The 14,564-nt window shown below is 39.5% G+C and overlaps 2 protein-coding genes across 9 annotated transcripts in view; one reads left to right on the forward strand and one right to left on the reverse strand.

The window, feature by feature from the left end:
- Positions 1-14,564, forward strand: part of DOCK2 (dedicator of cytokinesis 2) — a 249,142-nt gene that overhangs the window by 76,476 nt on the left and 158,102 nt on the right. For all 7 annotated transcript variants that reach the window (XM_083718724.1, XM_083718730.1, XM_083718728.1 and 4 more), the window contains one exon: positions 2,495-2,590. In XM_083718724.1, coding sequence (XP_083574850.1) covers positions 2,495-2,590 — 96 coding nt within the window. The remainder of the gene's footprint in view (positions 1-2,494; positions 2,591-14,564) is intronic.
- INSYN2B (inhibitory synaptic factor family member 2B) overlaps positions 8,647-14,564 on the reverse strand; it is a 74,004-nt gene continuing 68,086 nt past the window's right edge. Inside the window, exons 4-5 of one of the 2 annotated variants that reach the window (XM_083719317.1) lie at positions 12,166-12,362; positions 8,647-10,765 (exon numbers count right to left, since the gene is read on the reverse strand). In XM_083719317.1, coding sequence (XP_083575443.1) covers positions 12,182-12,362 — 181 coding nt within the window. In that variant the 3' untranslated portion in view covers positions 8,647-10,765; positions 12,166-12,181. The remainder of the gene's footprint in view (positions 10,766-12,165; positions 12,363-14,564) is intronic. The other variant, XM_083719316.1, reaches the window with a different exon arrangement.

The raw sequence follows: 14,564 nt of genomic DNA on the forward strand, positions 1-14,564 counted from the left end.
AAAAGTGAAATAAGAGAGAATACACAATTCATCTTTCCCTGCTAGCTTCTTATTTTGAACATTTGAAGCAATTCCAAGCCAGATGAGAATGAAAGGTAACTGGATATAGCCAGCACAGGCTGTATGAATTCAATCTGTAACAGAGCAATAGGAAGCAATTGATGGAAGACGAAACAGGAATACAATGAATGCAAGAGAATCAGACGTTCAGTGATGCAGTCACTGATATTTTCCCTCAGTTCTGCATCCTTTAGTTCCTCCTCCTGCACTCTAGAATGTTTTATATTTGTCATATTGTAACTTTTGTAAAGGTTGGAAAAATGAAAAAACTATAAATATTATTTGGCTTTGATATAGATGGAATGTCCCTGAACATAGAGGTGCACTTCCGCTAGACTTGAAGTCAACTCTTGAAGCCAAAAATTACTTGTACTCTGATGTAATGCACAATGTGAAGACTAACATCTTACTCACAGTGAGATCTGTGAGTCCCAATTTGGGCATGATATCAGAAGTAATATTTGGAAATTTGAGCAATGGGCATTTCTGCCAGTCCCACATCTGGAAACATGTGAATCACTCCTCATATTGTCAAGCATACATACATGTTGTAACCTGAGGAGTGTAGGACTGGGGAACTTGCAGAATTTTAAAATGCTAATAATTTGGGAGAAACTATTTTGCCTTTGCACAGTAATATAAGCAAGTGTAATCCCAGGAAGCTGTGATTTCCCCTATGGAAACTTTGATAGGTCAGATCACCCCCCCTTTTTTTCCTGGTGATGTACCTAAGCTGTTAAGCAAATGTTAAAATTATTTTCAAAATATTGATCATGAGGCACAATCTGAACAAAATACACATGTATAGTTACACAATTGGGAATATATAAAGCACTAGTGTTGTCATATTCTGAGATAGGATAGACTATGTACTCATTGACTAACAGAACAAAATGTTATGCCAGCATAGTGGATCTACGCCAGCATAGTGATGGGATTGCATTGGCTGTATACTGTGCCAGCATAAACCTTACCCTATGGGGACACTGCCAAAACCATGGGGAAAATTAGTGGAATTTGGATCACAGCATAATTGGAATCCTATGCTCATACCCAAGTGGCTCTAACTCCCAATGTCATTGCAACATTATACTAGCAAAAGAGGTGACATATGAAAAATGTATTCCCTTTAGAGTTAATGGAGAGCCACATGCAAACTGCTCCCCCTCCATATATACTGGAGGAGAGGATTCTCACCAGAAACCAGCACAAATCCCTGAGTAAGCACAGGAAAGGGAACACTGCTGATATATCAAAATGTGGATCATGAGACTAAATGAATCCTCCCCAATGGTTATAGAACCATGGACACAAAAAAGGGGAGTTTTGGCAAACGAGCATATTGCAAGGACACAAAGGAAGAATTTTAAACAAATAGCAATGGCTAATCAATACAAGCAGAGTACATAAGTAACACTTGTGTCTGTGGATGATATGGAGCTTTCTTAGTGAGCTTCGTGATGATGAGTGAGTGACGCTGGAGTTGCTGGGGTCTATGTGGAGTATCTATCAGTATCACTATTTTGCTTCTGGTTTCTGCTGCAATTATGCTATTATCTACTTTCCTGCTTGGAGTATGTAGGATTACAGCAACATTACACTAATACAGCATTGGCTTGTGGCCATAAGATCACTCTTTAAGTTACCTTTAAGAATCCAGTGATGAGAAATGCAGTGTTTTTTGAACTACTTTGTTGCCCTTAGAGAAAGACAGAACTGTAACCTTTTTTAAAAAATCAATTCACTACAAGGCACATGTTCAGCCAGTAACTGAAACCCAAGGTGACATTAGAAAAAAATTGAGGCAATGCACGGGGAAACTTTCAGCCCAGCAGTATATCCGAGGAAAAGGAAAAGTTGGTCTACTTTTAGTCATTCTACAGATATCGCTATCAGATGGTGGGGATAAACCAGTGATTTATCACATAATACTGAAATAATATTGCTACATAAGAAGAAGGAATTGCATTTTTATAGTATGTACTTAAAAGGCACTTGGGGTGTTCAGCTGAAAAGTGGTCAGTTGTCTTGTCTGCTGCAATGCCATGTTTTTATATTGTACTTTTTTTTTGATGTTTCGAATGGTTTTTATGTGGATTTTATTGTTGTAAGCAGCCCTGGGATTGTGAACTGATGGAATAGAAACCAGAGTCCCAAATAAATACATTAAGCAGTTGTATACAGCCCCAAATAGCTTAATTAATTCTAAGCAGCCATTATACTTACGACATTGGTAAATCTGGAGGTTTGCTGTGGTGGAGGGATTCTGTTCAGCTACACTGCCAATTTGCATTACCAATTTGAGGTGGCAGTTATTAGGTGATTAGCTCTCTGACAGGTACTATGCTCATAGGCCTCAGAATGAAGTGTGCCTTTGCATTTTCTGTGTAGATTATTCTTCATTATTGTGAAAATAATTGCATTTGCTTTACAGAAGTCAACTCATCAGCACATACAAGAAATAATGGTCCAGCTGCTGCGCACCATTAACAGGGCTGTCATTAGAATGGGAAGAGATGACACCTTAATTGTGAGTAATCGGTTTTGTAAATACATTTCACTGCTAGAGCTCTGGGCACACAAGCACCATTAGTGGAAGATGTAGAACCAGCAGGCAACAGCCACCCTGGCATGTTTGAAGGCTGCAGCTCCCAGAGCAAAGCCTATCAGTACACAACCATCCTGCTGCAGGCAGAGGGAACTAGCCAGTCCCCTTCCATTGGCCTGCCCAGGCCACCTGCCACTTGGCTTCTCCCCTCTAAGGCCAGCATTGGTGCAGCTGGCAAAAGTGGAGAAGGGGATGGTGATGTCCTTTCTCTGGTTTCCTGAGTTCATTTGTTGTTTATGCTGTTGGAGTTTTTAATGCTAACTGCCTGAGTTGCTTCTTTTGAAAAAGAAAAGCAGGATAAAAAGAATACTAAACATTGTGTGGCAAATAATTGCACCTGGACAAATGAACAACCACAACAAAAATCCCTAGGAGCATATTTTGCCACCAATAAGTGCTTTCCCAATTTTTGGGTGACCTCATCTACTTCAGAAGGTAAGAGATAATTGAGAGGTTTAGAACCAGTGTTGAGTGTTCTTTATCCTCATAAGGAGGCTCTTGGGAAGGTGCGCTGACTTGCCTGACCCTCATCTGTTATAGGTTCCTTTACAGCTAACAGTTTAGCTGTAGCAAAGAAGAAATCAACCCTGACAGTATTATGTATTTGGCAGATCAGAAAGTACTTGAATAAAATGTTGATAGCTAAGCATTTTATAAAGACAGGAAGTAACCACACTGTTGAAAACAGGGTACTTTTCAACAGAGCTTAAGATACTTTGCAAGAAAAAGGTATCAAGAAAATCAAAATAACTGTGCTAGTCCCCCCCCCCCCCCCCGTGCAGCATCATTTGATATAGTTGGCTGTCAAAAAACGATTGGCCTGGCAATTTAAATGACAGTACGGTATCTGGCTGCCAGTTTGTTTGCAAATGTAAATACTCCAAAACAGCTGTGCTACAAACAGGGTTGATTCCTGTGCATTATTCTTCACATTTAAAAGCTACTTGTGTTCAGATTCGTTCATAATACAATGCCACTTACAGACCCCATGTGTTTATTTTGTGTTATCTATTGTGTCCATGGCTACCAGACGATCGCTTTTGTTTTGTGGCATCATAATGATGTCAGCTTGATTCCAACCGAGTTAATGCCTGCTTTTCATTGTGTGTTAGATTTCAAGCAGTAGAAAACATATATTATTAACATCATCTGTGAATGTTTTTTTGTGTGAAAATGAGATTGTCCAAACTCAGCTTTGTTTTCATATATTGGTATATTAATTTTAAAAAACATATTTTCAATTTTTAAGCTTCTGCGTATAAAGTGGTCAAATCAACGTGGTACAACACCAAAGGTGCCTTTAACATGTCATTCTTCTTCCCATAAAAAAATTCCAACCACAATAACTTGCTTCAGAGAATGATGTACAATGCTGCCCTCATAAATTTTAGCTGTGAAAGCTGTCTCAGCTGTGAAGTGAAAAAAAAGTGAAGCTCCCTGTATAAAAAAACAGACTGTCAAAGAGTGATGTTTTATCTAGACTGTCATGTGGAAGGAGTACTTATAGTATCAAACCACACAATAGACACTACTGAGAAATGAACCAAATGGCTACCATGTCCTAAAGTAGGCATGTAAGCTGCCACTTGCTTAGTCATTTGTGGAGAATCATAATACTCTCCTGGTGAATAGGCAGGGGTCCAGCTTTGTTTAAGTGGGATATAGTTTGGCTTCTTCTCTGGTGCATAGGCCTTTTATCAGACCTGGCAAGCAAAAATGCTTGGTGGTAGAGTCATTTTTGTGGACTTCCTTGGAAGGTTGTCATATATTAATAATCATACTTCTAGAGCACTTTCAAATACTCCAAAGCAACAGTGGAAGACAGGTAAGTATTTTTATGCTAATTTTGCAGATGAGAGTCTGAGGGAATGGCTTGCCTAGGACCACATAGTGAGCTCATGCAGAGAACAGGAAACTCTGGGGACTTGCCAATTCTCAGTTCCATCTCTTAGCTGCTATGCTACATCAACTTAAACAATCCCATGGTTGTTGGAATTGCCTGCAAATGAGTTTCCCCACTTATTTGGTGCCTACGCCCTCACAAACTGATGCATTTCTTCTTGTTGTTGGAAAAAGAAATGCCTGTCTGAAGGGCTTTATAATTTCACATTGGATAGATTTGCATTCTTATCTTTATGATGTAAGCAGCTGTGAAGTTATGTTTTATATAAAAAGTGGGCTACAACTTACTAAAATGATTGTAATAAATAATAAAGAGCTGTTTTTCCAGTTCCACAATAGCATATTTTAACTGATACAGCTACAGCTGGAATTAAGACAAGTAGATGATATTGCCTCCGGCGTGGAGAGGAAAGACTCAGGAGGACTGCGATGTTGGTCCATTCAAAGCAGCCATTGCTTCTGCTATTACATCTCCCTGACTAAGGACTACAGGGGCTTGTTTATAGATCACTTACAGGACTCACCTGCTTCTGGCTAGAAGTGTTTCAGCCTTCATATCTAGTGCTTATATATAGCTTTCAGTGGTGTGGTTGTTTCCTGCAGTGGCTGTGTCACACAGGCAGCCTGCTTTTCTAGGTCAGATATTCCTGGCTTAGGCCTGTTGCCTCTCATTTGCATTCTTAAGTTACTTGGCACTTCCTTGGTGCCAGGAAGGGTGCCATACATAATCAAAGTGGCACTGGGCAACCTTTTCAGCAACACTCCTAGATTTCTTATCCTTATCATCCTTGTACAAGTACACATATGTACAGTTGATCTCTTTCAGTGTGCACCAACAATGAAAATTTGGCTTGGTGAGTGTTTTATGGTCATTTGTCTTTACTTTTTGGGCGACTGCTAAACAACAATACGGTCCTTATAATTGTTAAAACTGCACCCATTAATTCACTGCCACAGAAAGCTTTCCACCTAAATATAATCTAGCAAACTTACAGATAGGTAGCCGTGTTGGTCTGCCATAGTCAAAACAAAAAAAATTCCTTCCAGTAGCACCTTAAAGACCCACCAAGTTAGTTCTTGAACTAACCTAGTTGGACTATCTTAGTTGGTCTTTAAGGTGCTACTGGAAGGAATTTTTTTTGTTTTGTTCTAGCAAACTTAATTATGTTTAGTCATTCCCATATGATATACAGGAAACCAGGAGCAGGGCCCATCCTAGGGCAAATGGTGCCCCAGGCAAGGAGCATTCCTGGGGTCGTGGGCAACATTCCTCCTCCTCCAAACACAGCGAGTTGAGTTGATGCCAAAGAGCTCGATTTTGGTCTCTTCTGACCACAACACTTTCACCCAGTTCTCCTCTGGGTCATTCAGATGTGCATTGGCAAACTGCAGACAGGCCTGTACATGTGCTGTCTTGAGCAAGGGGACCTTGTGGGCTCTGCAAGATCTCAGTCCTTCATGGCGTAATGTGTTACCAACTGTTTTCATGGTGACTATGGTCCCAGCTGCCCTGAGATCATTGACAAGTTCCCCCGTGTAGTTCTGGGCTGCTCCATCACCGTTCTCATGATCTCATGATTGCAACTCCACGAGATGAGATCTTGCATGGAGCCCCAGGCCAAGGGAGGTTGACAGTTATTTTGTGTTTCTTCCATTTGTGAATTATTGCACCAACTGTTGTCACCTTCTCACCAAACTGCTTGGCAATAGTCTTGTACCCAGTCCAGCCTTGTGCTGGTTGACATCCTTGGACAGGTCTTTGGTCTTGGTCATGGTGGCTACTTTGGAATCTGCTGGATTGATTGCTTCTGTTGACAGGTGTCTTTTGTACAGGTACTGTAATGAGCTGGGATTACAGGTAAGACCTCTCCCTTACAGCAGGTGCTTCTAATCTCAGCTCGTTCCATACAGTGAAGTTACCAGGTAGCCTGACATCTGACTGGTTGATAGGGGATCAAATACTTATTTCACTCATTATAATGTACATCAATCTGACTTTTGTCTTCTGGGTTTCTGGGTGTTTTCCTGTTGTTTTCTGTCTCTCACAGCTACAATAAACCTACCATTAAAATTATGGACTGGTCATTTCTTTGTCAGAGGGCAAATGGGCAAAGTTAGCAGGGGATCAAATATTTTTCCCCCTCACTGTACGTGCTTATGTTGGAATGTGTGTAGTGTTCTGTCTCAAGCGCACCAGAGGGTGGACACATAGGGGTAGGAGTGGGGCAGCACTGGCCTGTCTGAACTCCTGTCTGAGCGGGTGGGTTGGTTTGGTTTGAACTGCCCATAATTTCTCTTGCATATGCTTTCTGTTAAACAGTTACTGCTGATGTGCATCTGCCTGAGAAAGGGAAGCGGATAGCCTTCTGATGACAGGCATATCCAGAATCGGGTACCCTAGGCAGTGAGTGGGGCTGCCTAGGAAGGGCAAAACCTCAGAAAAGAAATCTGCAAGTGGTGCGACTCTTTCAAAAATAAGTTGTTTTGATATGGAGACAATTATAATGAAACTCACAGGATTTGATAAGCAAGGAAATTAATAAGGAACCCTATTGTGTTAATTTTAGTTGCTTTATTCTAATGGTAATTGTGCTTTAAATGCTGACAGATAAGCTGTGCTGAGCAGTAGGATTCTTCTTATTTTATGCATTGAGATGCCATGAGATACCCAGCAATTTGCAAAGTATCTAGGGGGAAAAGTATACCCCTGCTGCTTATCAGATTTTATAAAGTAACCAAAGTTAAGAATCTGCTAATATAACTCTCTGAAACTTGAAGTTGGTAGAGTAAGAGACAAATTAATTGCAGGAACAGACACTTTAAGCATATCTTAAAATGAGGAGTCAGCTATAGTATACTTTCTTGTGAGTTTGTCTCTTTTCTTGCTTCTTGTGGCTTAACTTTTTATTTTATTGCAAAAAAGATGACTCAGATTTGTGACTCACACGCTCCTTTAACCGCATGATTGAAAGCCTTTGAAAGGCAGAACTGTTGACATGTTTGATATTGTATCTGTCTGTCTGTCTATCTATCTGTCTGTCTTACTTTATATTTACTCATATATTTAATTAACTTTGGTAGGTTGCTTTGGTGTTTTTGAGAAAATGATGAATCTGATTTTAAAAAAATGAGAATGCATGATTTTATACAGCAAGGACAATGTTAATAAACTAGGTAGCTGTTGAGTGAATGCTGGAAAGAGGTTTCTGTTGGGCAGTGACTAAACCACTGATGGGAAACCTGTGGCCCTCCAAATGTGGTGGGACATCAGCTACCGTCTGTTCCAGCTGGAGGCCATGGATCATGGAAATTGTAGTCCAATAACATTTGGAGGATCAGAGGTGCCCCCATCCCTGGACTAGGCACTCTACAGCACCATTACTCATGCTGTGGCCCTGTATGTTATACCTTACAGGTTCAGTAGGCGGGGAGGGAGGAGGTTGTAAAGTGCTTTGTTGTTTTTTAAAAATGGGGGGGAAGGTGAAGTTCAGTTTCTAATGCTGACTAATAACATCAGCTGTGAGACTAGGAATATATTTTGTATTTCTATTTAAAACATTCTGTTCAATTCATTACAGTGCATATTGTGTGGTAACTGAATCTCTTGGTGTTTTCTTTTGCCATGTTTTCCTTTGTTGTGAAAGAGTTCTTTTCATAGAAAGTAGCCAGTCTGGTAGGTCTATTTGCTTTACTTCGCATACTCAAGAAACTTGTAGGAAACATGATTAAAGCAATCCGCCATCAAAACAGCTCCATCCAGATGGCTATTTAACTGATTGTGAAGAAAAGCATGAAACATAAGATATATCTGTAGGCAGGTGGCCAAATGGCAATGATGTTGTGATGCTTACTGCATTTGAAAATGTATGAAAGCTCATCCGAAGCACAGCTAAAAAAAAAAAAGGTGTGTCATGTTCAACATGGAGCTGAATCCTGACCAGATTTTGTAAAACTGACCTTGGAAAATTGATAAATAAGTGGGTGAAAGAGCATTTGGAAAAGAAGAGTTTTGCCGGTTTTGAGTGAGTGCCTTACCTTCAGTCACCATAAACTCTGCTATCAAGTTAGAATCCGGAGACAGAAAAAATATGTCCATTTATTGCAAAAGATATTATGCCAATAAAAGAATCTAGAAATATACAAAATAGTATATTTGATTAATACATTTTATCAGGAAAGTAATCTGTATTGGAGCCTGCTTATTTTCCAAGAGTTGTCACTGTGGGTAGGAGGAATAGGTATTTATTATACTGTAGGAGTACATAAACCTTTAGTTAAGATACTGTTCATAGAAGATTGACTATGGTATTCTTAAATTTTTCTTCCAAAAGTTCACTTTCCTCTGTAAAACAGAGTAATTTCAAGTACAGTAGTTTAAGAATATGTAATATGTGCTATACAGTATTTTACAAACATTCTCACTTAAGTACCTCATTTCACTTTTTTTTAAAAAATGGCAGCACATCATGTATTTTCTGTATACAGTTAGTGTTACTGAAAGCTATCCCTAGCTTGCAGGTACATACAAAGGAAACCCTTCTGGAATAATAAAATAAAGACTTTTAAATATATGTAATCTAATTCTCAATGCTGAAATATGAGCATAGTGTGAACTGTCAATAATTTTTACTTATTTGTAATGTTGCATCAAAAATCTAAATAACAAGTGGGGTATGTGTTTGTGAGCACCATCCTTTTCCTGATGCAGATTTCCTCCTAAAGCCCAAATAACACATGTTCAAAGCAAGAGCCGAAGAAGGGCCTTGGCGGATCAGACCCAAGCAATCTTTTCTATGATTCTGCTTTCAGCTTGACCAGCAAGGTGCCTTTGGAAACTCATAAGCAAGGTGTGATGATGCTGTCTGTACTGTTAACAGATGGTTGAAATACCTGCTCACACAGCATATATCAGGGGAAAGGTAAAGCCTGAATTCTGAGCCTCTCCCTTCCAGAAAAAGGTGACAATTTCAGAGCCCATGACACCAAACATTTGCAACAGGCTGTGTACATTGACTTCATTCAGCATGTACAACCCCATGGATAACTGTAGGTGCTGGGTTTGAACTGCTATAAGTGGCACCGCCTCCCCTCCCCAAGGTGCATAGTGCCTAAACCAGTCATGTTATTTTGGCACTGAGCCATACCCCCCCCCCCCAAGAACTGGCCACTGTACTTGGAAGTAAAAATATACTAATAATAAATTAATTGTGAATAAGCAAACCATTTCCTGCTATTTCATGACACTCAAACTCATCTGTCTCAGTCTGACAAATGATAAGACCAGGCCTGTGATTGAATGCAGATGTGGAACTTTCTTCTGCATGTTGCTTATCTCTGCTGGATCAGGACACCTGTGTTCACATTAATAACATGTGAACTGGTCAGCTGTGGATGCTCAGTCTGTGACCTTGAACATAGGTTGCTGCAGATCCTGGAAGTTCCTGCAACTAGTTGTCCATATATCAGAATGTTGCTGTAATGCTGTGGGATAGATGGATGGAAGAACACATTCCAGTGTTTCCATAAAGGGAGATGTGGTGGAAATGTTGAAAAACGTGCTCAGGTTAACATCTGAACTTGGCATCTGTGGTCCATCTTTAAAGGATGCTGCAACACAAGGGTGGGTAAACTAAAGGCACATCAGTAACATGGATCTCATGGCTGCAGATAACTGATATATTTTGGTGCTTGTAATTCATTTAAGTCCATTATCATTTTAAAATGAAGCTCTCAGTTTATATCTGACAGGCATGCTAAATGATGGTTCAATATTCTTCCGGAATTGTTTATCCCAAATGGTGGAAGGTAACATTTTAGCTTTAAAATCTTGGTGTGATCTAAGAAACACATCTTAGAAAACTTGATTTGGGTCTCATTTGTTTCTCTTAGCATCACAGAAACTTACTTCTGTAGCCACGGAAATGAAAAATCCTCCTCTGCCAGCTCTTAGCTGGTCATGTGCAGCGTTATCTGTTATCAACAATGTGAAGCTATCCTGCAGTTCACAGAGAGGTATCCAGTGATCTGTTCCTTTCCTGACTCCCAGCATTCAAGGAACTCCGGCTCTTTTTAGAAACCACTGAAAAATGTTTCCCTCTGGTGACAGGAGCTATAACATTGGCACTTACCACATGGATTGGACCAAGCACATGGAGAGTCTCCATGCCAGTGCCAGCAGCCTCCAGGAATGTGCACCTAGGAGCAACCACACAGGGAGAAAAGGGAGGACATGCCTTAGTGTTTTTCTTTTCTTCTATCACTGTTCCACACAGCTATGTTTTCAGGAACTGATTTACAACCCAACACTGTGCAATGTTATGTGTGCCTAATCCCATTAAGATAGGCTAGGTTATAAATATTTCTGCCTAAGTTAACCTTTTGTGCCGTCATGACTTATCAAAGATAAGTCTTATCTATTTGTTTAAACTACAAGTCCCTTGGACAGGAAGTGCTTTGGCCTGGATCCTTTGATCAATCAGTCAGTGTAATGAAGATTATAGACAAAAAGTTCTTCACTCCCGCCTCCCCTACTGCAGATGGCTGTACCTCCTGAAAAGCCTTCCCAGAGAGAGGGGGTTCCAGATCTACTATGTAGGGGGCTCAGGGTTTCCCAGGGGAAGGGAGCATGTCCAATTCTGGACATTTCTCCTTTCTCTGAGCAGCCCCCTGTGCCTATCCCCCATTGCTCAGGAGAGTTCCCCAGACATCCAGAGAAACTGTGCAGGGAAGAGGAGGAGGAGACAGCAAATTTTCCTTCTCTAAACTTCCTTAACTTATTTTTAGGATCCAAGCCATCATTTGTTGTTTCAGAAGAAGTAATTTCCCCCTAATTCAAAGTTACTTTGAGTAGTGCAGAGCTTTAAAAAAATATTTTATTTGTGTGCTGTGATTAAAATGGAATATTACAGTCACAGGGTGTTTTCCTGAATTATAGTTGAATATTTTATTGTATGAAAGATCTGGAAAAATCTGGTTCTCAACATTTCCCTACATCAGCATTTATGCTGAGTGCCAGGCTTTATTTAGAAGGAACACCTTTCTACAATGTGAAGGATGTTAGGTGCACTTTGGTACAATTAATACAGAGTTGCTATAAAGGAGTTTGTCAGGGAAAATAAGCTATAAAATCTGAAAACCAAAATCTGGCAGCTTCAGAAATTCTGATTCAAGCTAACCAAAGCAAGGAATGGGGGACCCAAATGATTCCATCATGCCCAAGTTATATTCATGTGACGGAATTGCTAAGAGTGTCAGATTCAGAAAGAAAACCAATGTTCCATTCATTTCAGAATTTTAAAATGAAATACCAAGTTTAGCTGGATCTCTAACTATCTTGTTCCAGCCTTTTTTGAGACTGAGCTTTTTATGTATATTAAAGTAGACACAGCCCTGACTTACAAGCACCACTTCCCCCTTCAGATCTTAGTGATTTAGACCCAGTTCAGATGTTGCATCCAGACCATGGTTTGTCTGAATGAGCATCACGGCACACTGCATTTGCCACAAACCAGGGAGTGAAGGAACAAATCAGAGTATGTGAAGGAGGGGTTGTTCATATTTGAAGTCCATACAGCTGGACCAGCCCATACCCATACCCAGTTCTTAAGGCTTTCAAATCCACCAGAAGCATTTCTTTCTCTTTGACTTTCTTCTTATTTCCTGTTTCTCAGTGACTGGATGATCAGATGGTTGCCTTTGTAGAGCCACTACAGGAGGGCATTCTTCTACTTCATCCAGTGTTTTCAGAACCTGGTGAAACCTGCCTTCCTGTTGTCTGAAGTCATATTCTACACTACATAATGAAAACAGGGAGAGAAATGTGTTAGGGAGTTTTCAAGTATGCATTTCAAGAAACAATTACATTTGACACTTTGCCTGAAACACTGCAATTCATATGGTCAGTCAGTCTAGAAATTGAATTATTGAGCTAATTGACCTGGCATGGTAGATTTGAAATAGAAATTTCTTCCCATATTTGTAATGAAGGTTCTGGATCTATGCATGTTTGTGTAAAATCTGATTTGTATGTGAAGAGATTACCTTAAAAAAAGAGTTCCGGTTCAAATTATTGCAATTGGAGGTTATTTTCTTTTAAAATATTTCATTCCAATAGCAGTTGAGGCAAAGATTTTGCTTTTCTGATTGCTTTCCGGTGTGCTTAAAACTGCTTTAGTTAATCTGACAGATGGCCAAAGCTGTCAGTTTCAAGTAGGCAAATAATTATGCAGTAAAACTTATGAGAAGGATGTAAAAATAAATATCTTGCCATTTCTCTTCTACATACTTTATTCATTCCTATTAAATGGTGTAAAAATATCTAATAAAAATATTTTTATTGAATTGGAAAGGGAGCGGTCAGAGTGTTGTGGTAAAATACAAATCAATTAAATGTATTTAAGATAGCAGTACATTATTTAAATGCTTTACATGTTTAAATACTTTACATGTTTCCAGATAGCTCAGACTGTAATCAAACAGGATGTCAAAATTTAACCACTTTGTGTGTGTGTGTTTTTAAAATTAGGTCTTTCTTTTCTTTCTTTCTTTAAAAAAAAGGCCTCCCTCCATTTGCTTGATTTCAGATTAATAGTAATAATAATTTCATATTAATAGTAATAATAAACAAATCAATAAAAGCAATTTAATTTAAAATTTAGTCATACGAACATAGAAAGCTGCCTTAAACCGAGTAACAACAGTCTCTTCCAATTCTACCTGGAAATGTCAGGGAATGAACATGGAGCCTTCTACATTAAGAATAGGTTCTTTGTCATCAAGCTACAGGCCCTTTCTGATTATTCATTAATCATGTGAATTTTAAGTTGATCTATCAAGATTTAATAATTCTGAAGCAAGAAGCAAGGGTGTATTTGTGTTGTAGCAGGCCTAACCCTAAGAAAAGACTTTGCCTTCTATATGACAAAAAGGGTGGAGGGGTTGGGATTTATTTATTTTCTGAAGATGGGACTTGCCGCCTGTGGTTTTTATAAGTAGCAAGTACTAAAACAGCCAATAGGCTTACTGGGTTAAATTTTAAGTTTTTACTGTTAGTGTGTAAACCCCTAAATAACTTTCTGAAGCCTCCCCCTATATCCCTGCACCTTGGTCATCTGTGTGAACCTTTCCTTTTGTTGTCACATACGTGGTGGCCCAAACTAGGTCCTGCCTAGCACGCACTTTGTGGAACACACAGCCCTTTGAAGTTACACAGGCTGCAACATTGTAGACGGTGAACTGGATGCTTAAAACGTTTTTGTTTTTTTAAATTTTACAGGCTTTCCCAGAAGGATGAAGTGACCTTTGGGCTGTATCTGATTTCTCTTTTGAGAATTGCTTTATCCATTTCAACTTGTTGCATTTTTTGCTGTTATATACTTCTAGGGTATGTTGGAATGTCCAGCCGTTTATCAATACAGTGGTACATCAGGTTACACACGCTTCAGGTTACATACGCTTCAGGTTACAGACTCCGCTAACCCAGAAATATTGCTTCAGGATAATAATAATAATAATAATAATAATAATAATAATAATAATAATAATAATAATTTATTATTATTTATACCCCGCCCATCTGGCTGGGCTTCCCCAGCCACTCTGAGCGGCTTCCAAAAGAATATTAAAATACAGTAGTCCATCAAACATTAAAGGCTTCCCTAAGCAGGGCTGGCTTCAGATGTCTTCTAAAAGTCTGGTAGTTGTTCTCTTTGACATCTGGTGGGAGGGCGTTCCAAAGGGAGGGCGCCACTACCGAGAAGGTTAAGAACTTTGCTTCAGGATGAGAACAGAAATTGTGCTCCGGCGGCGCGGCAGCAGCAGGAGGCTCCATTAGCTAAAGTGGTGCTTCAGGTTAAGAACAGTTTCAGGTTAAGTATGGCCCTCCGGAACGAATTAAGTACTTAACCCAAGCTACCACTGTATTACAAACAAATGAAAACATACTGAAAATGTTTAAAAAATAAAATAAAAACCTGCTGCCTCATTGTTTAAGGTA

Source organism: Podarcis gaigeae, assembly GCF_964106915.1.
Source record: "Podarcis gaigeae genome assembly, chromosome: 2".
Lineage (NCBI taxonomy): Eukaryota > Metazoa > Chordata > Lepidosauria > Squamata > Lacertidae > Podarcis > Podarcis gaigeae.